Source organism: Hyalella azteca, unplaced genomic scaffold (genome assembly GCF_000764305.2).
Source record: "Hyalella azteca isolate HAZT.00-mixed unplaced genomic scaffold, Hazt_2.0.2 contig2136, whole genome shotgun sequence".
In the NCBI taxonomy this organism is placed as follows: Eukaryota; Metazoa; Arthropoda; class Malacostraca; order Amphipoda; family Hyalellidae; genus Hyalella; species Hyalella azteca.
In genome coordinates, this window is record NW_025932422.1 from 80,945 (window position 1) to 86,179 (window position 5,235).

The following is a 5,235-nucleotide window of genomic DNA, read 5'->3' on the forward strand; positions in this document are numbered from 1 at the left end:
AAATTTTATTGCAAAAAGTGCATCATTAATGAATCTGTCAAAAGCTACGATGACACGCCTGTGCTGAACAATTATCTACCTGACATCCATCACTTCTAAAAGTGACAGAAATAGGAAGGAACAAGAGCGTTGAAAAATGACTGTTGAAAAATAACAAAAAATAACAAGACATCAAGATGTCTTGGCTACCAGTTATTGTCAAGATGTCAAGACATTCGTTATTTCATTTTTTCCTCACCTAAGCAGCCTAATTTCACTAAGTGAAGTAATTAATATGATAATTTTGTCATTTCATATTCAAATTTCTGTTGTCCATTTCAATTAATATCAGAAGATCTCAAAATAGTTACAGTTAATAGTGAATTTATCTGCTGTAATTGGCAGCTTCAACTCTCGAAATTCGGAAAAGTCAGGTTTATGGTTGCATATGAACTTATGCATAGCAAAACGAGTAAGAATATTCAATGTAATGTATTTATATGTGAGCCTCACAGCGAAATGGGATCCAATCAATTTTAGATGATGGGAATGGCTGAAACTGATTGCTTTGCTACATTCTTCCCTAAAAGATGAGAGAGGAAGCTATGTAGGTAATAGTTTTCGTCGGTCTTATAACTTGAAATTTTCAAGAAACATACGCGGAAAGGTTTCATTGCATGTAAGAAAGCAGAGTGACGCTGAACAAATGGACAAGGGTGCATGAGTTCCCTTTCATAACTTTGCGTCTTGCCAAGCATTCTTTTATGCAACACAAGACTTACAGCGCGATTATGTGCAGCCAATTTCTTCTAAGTTGACAGAATGGTCACTGTATTGCATTGGAAAATTATGCGTTAATAGAAGTGCTACCGTTCTTAGAAGCTTGCACCTTCGCTGATGAAAGCACAACAGTACGGAATGTTGGTGAAACAAAGTTTTTACGGAATTGGGGCTGGATTGATCAAAACGATGGTCTTAATCAATCAGATTAAGGTCAGATGGCAACTATAAGCAAAGTCTGATTGTTGGAAACTGCGTTGCGAAGTCTTTTCGATGAATGCAAGGGGCTTTTAATGAATGATTGCATGTTTTCACACAAACTACTCATGTTTCTAGTGTTCAAACTCCTCTCAGCCTTGCTCGCTGAATTGGACTTCGCCAATGCGTTTGATGATGAAATTAGATCGCGTAGCTATATAATTTCATCTTCCATGTTCTGATCATCTTATGAGGTTAGGCTACTTCAATTAGGAAATCGAACCCCATTTTCTTTCTGTCGTTGGTCGACGAGCCTTTCAGGATGACGGTAAGTTCTCCCGTGAACGAAACATCCTGCACAGTAAAAACATTACATACTTGACTAGAATAATAACTGTGCAGTGCTGATGTTCACCACTCTCATCTGAACCTTAATGTACCAACAGAAACTAACACTCATTGCAGCAACACGTCGTGTCAATATATATTTAACACTGTTAGACGTAGACCAAAAAACCTTATATTCTGTTCGCGACCTGTCATTCCACTGCCAGCGCTGCACTATCGGATTACTGGTACAATATCAACCTCTTGTCTCTTTGGAGCACCTCTCACAAGCACCTCTCACATGCCCTCTCTGAAGCTAAAGTGTGAGTAACGGGATATAATTGAAGTTTAGGTCATCAGCATTTTTTGAATAGAAACAACAAAACAACTGTCCATACACGTCTTCATGTATTGTTGAGTAAAAGAATAATAATCTAGAAGCAATGCATCACTTGGAGTCGCGGACTCCACCAACAGACACAATGCATCACTTGGAGTCACGGACTCCACCAACAGACACAATGCATCACTTGGAGTCACGGACTCCACCAACAGACACAATGCATCACTTGGAGTCACACACTCCACCAACAGACACGACTTTACTCTCAGCTCTCACTGGTAGAGGGTCGGCCGTGCAGTAATTAGTGTTAGCGCCGTTACCCCAGGCCGTCCGTGTCAAACTCAAGGCTGTAGCCGTCGCATCCGTCGGTACCCAAGAAGTCCTTGAAGGATTTGGAGGAACTAATCTTGAGTTTTGTTGTGTTACTCGTTGGGTAAGTTAATTTCAGAGAGCAGGCGTTGACAGGCGTGTCGGGGTAGTAGAGACACCCGAATCCAGGATGAGACAGCAGGTATATCCCGCCCTCGCTCAAGTCCGGAAGAGAAATCGTCTGGCTGCAGTTCTTGACTGAAATTTTAAATTTAGCTTAGTATAAATTAAGAAGTATTAACTAATATGACAGCCAATTTCTTATTTCTTAGGCTAATACCACAGAAATCAACCATGGTTAGAAATCAGACGGTGACCCTAAAGCTAATCGCAAACTACTTGAAAGTTACGATGCTTCGTGGGGCAAAATGCTTCAAAATAAACGCAAAAATATGTTACATAATGTTACTTTACATGTATTAATTTTACAAAACTACACTATCAACGTTCTTCTGTAGCGGTCCAGTTTAATATTTAAGATTTTGTATATGATAAACATATTTAGAAATTTAGAATTAGATTTAATTGCAATATTAAGATTTGTTTATATCTGAACGTAACCACAGCTGAATACGACAATAGCCAATTTCATTCCAGCTTTTAGCATTTTTGATAAATTGCACTAAAACCTCTGATTAGAGTAAGTACTTAAGTGTTGCAACAGTCAGCCTGTACTAATTACTTTGTTCAATAGCTGATTTGATTTATACTGTTTACAATCATTTCCTATATACTTGTATTTATGTAACTTGCAACAATCTGTTATTTATACAGGGTTCTATACTCAGACCAGAAAAGCGTCTCTTATTTCCCTCAATCCTGATCGTGAGATGCTTTACTTCTACATCTATGCATAATCTACACTATTTGTTCATCTACAGAACTACAATATTAACGCTCCTCCACAATAAATGCGCGCTACAGATTTTCTCAATTAACGCTCCTCCACAATTATGCANATTAACGCTCCTCCACAGTTATGCATGCTACAGAACTACACTATTAACGCTCCTCCACAATTATGCACGCTACAGAATTACACTATTTCACTATTACTAACGCAGGATGATGGGTGCAGGAGCAGTGCGCTCTCTAGGCACTTGAGTAATGAAGCCGCAGGGGTCCGCTGTCATGCAGAACTCGAGGTCCGTGGCAGCTTGCACGAACCCAAACGAGAGACCCAATGTTTTTGTCATAATATATGACCCTGTAGAGTAGACAGGAGTCACATAAATATACTCAGGGAGAATCCAATAATTACATTTGTTTCTGAAATCAAATTCATATTTCTTAAGCGTCATAGACAATAAAGTTCGATGTTAGGATATAGTTTCCATCAATAATTCAAGTGATGGTGTTAAACACGCGAAAATTATTTCAACTAAAGTGAAAATTGGTACAACAGAATTCTTTTCAGAAGAGGTGGGGGAGGGGGTAAGGGATAAGGCAAGGGTACAGTTTGCTGCAAGGAAAGAGGTGGCACGGGGGGAGGTTTGGCCAGCACCACCGGGTACGAAATCCACCGGTTTAGGTTTTTCTTTCGTGGCTGCGATAAGTTTTTTCGTTTCTTTGAAGTTTTTACAAGTATTCATTACACAGTTCTTACATTCAAAGGAAAATCCGGTTTGATCGAGCAGAACGAGGTAATAGTCCGCATTTCGCTACATCTAAGATGAATGAATAACTGTCATTTGCTGCACTGCAGTACAAGAGTCGCATCACAAAGCTCCTTGCAAATTATGCAAATAATGCACACCTTAATTACCACATTTTAATTACCACACCTTAATTACCACATCTTAATAACCACACTCTTTAACCTATGTCACCTTAACCTATATCACCTTAACCTATATCACCATATCCTGTATCACCTTAACCTATGTCACCTTAACCTATATCAACTTAACCTATATCACTTTAACCTATATCTTAATCTATATCACCTTAACCTATATCACCTTAACCTATATCACCTTAACCTATATCACCTTAACCTATATCACCTTAACCTATATCACCTTAACCTATATCACCTTAACCTATATCATCTTAACCTCAACCTTTATTTTCTCAAACTTAATTACCTTAACCCTAATTTCCTTAACCTAAATTACCCAAAACTAATCACCTCAACCGTCAGTTACCTCAACCTTAATTACCTCATCTTAACTACATCATCTTTATTACCTCATCCTAATTAACTCGTCTTAATTACCTCATCCAAACTAACTCGTCTTAATTACCTCATCTTAATTACCACATATAAATTACCCCATCTTGATTAAATCACCATAATTACCTCATCTTCATTACCATATCTTAATTACCACATCTTAATTATCCAAATCCTAATTACCTACATCTTAATTACCTCGTTTAAATTACTTCATCCTAATCACCTCATCCAAATTAACTCATCTTATAAATAGTTACCTCATCGTAATTATGTTCTTTCTCTTATTTACCTCATTTTAATTACCCCATCTTAAATACATCATAATAATTACCTCATCTTAATTACCTCACCTCATTACCTCACCACTAATTACCTCACCTCATTATCTCACCACCAATTACCTCAATCTTAATTGCCCCACCTAAGAGGCAGGCAAAGATAAACAAATTTATTTTAGTGTGAGGTTATTGTTAAGGAAAAGTAAATCAATGAGCGCTATTTACCATATGCTCGCCTTAAGTCATAACCAGTTTTAATAAATTAGGCGTACACATCATGGTTCATCTGAACCACTTCAGACCAGAATTATTAAAAAGCTGTAACCTCCGGAAGAAAAAAAGACAAATTTCTTTTGCCTGCTGGAACATCGCAAATATCATTGGTGCAATATAATTAAATTTTATACTTCCTTACACCTAAATGGTATTAAAAGTAATAAGTAAATAATTAAATGTATACGAAATACTTTACCTTGTATGTTTCATAACGTTATTATTGAAACAAGTTATACTTCGCCGCTAAAAACAAATCATACAAATAAATAAGCCCCATACACTACTTTAATCGTCTCTGTTCTTAAAATACGTAATTCAAATTAAATTTAACACGAGCCTCTCATGGTACTCACAGAATTTGACCATATCTCCACTGCAGCCTGCAACAAACGAAATTGGTACACTTGAAACAACATATTCAACTTTGTCTCTACCTATGAGAAGATTTACACGCGCTTATCTGAGCGAGCAGCATAACTACACCAGCGAGCAGCACAACTACACCA

General features: G+C 37.3%; 1 protein-coding gene across 1 annotated transcript; it reads right to left on the minus strand.

Moving 5' to 3' along the window:
* Positions 1–1,943: 1,943 nt before the first annotated feature.
* On the minus strand, positions 1,944–3,199 carry LOC108666921. The gene is made up of 2 exons (XM_047885383.1): positions 3,057–3,199; positions 1,944–2,194 (listed from the first exon to the last, which is right to left on the minus strand). Exons 1-2 carry the CDS (start codon positions 3,190–3,192, stop codon positions 1,944–1,946), a joined length of 387 nt encoding a protein of 128 aa, XP_047741339.1. The 5' UTR covers positions 3,193–3,199.
* Between the last annotated feature and the right edge of the window lie 2,036 nt (positions 3,200–5,235).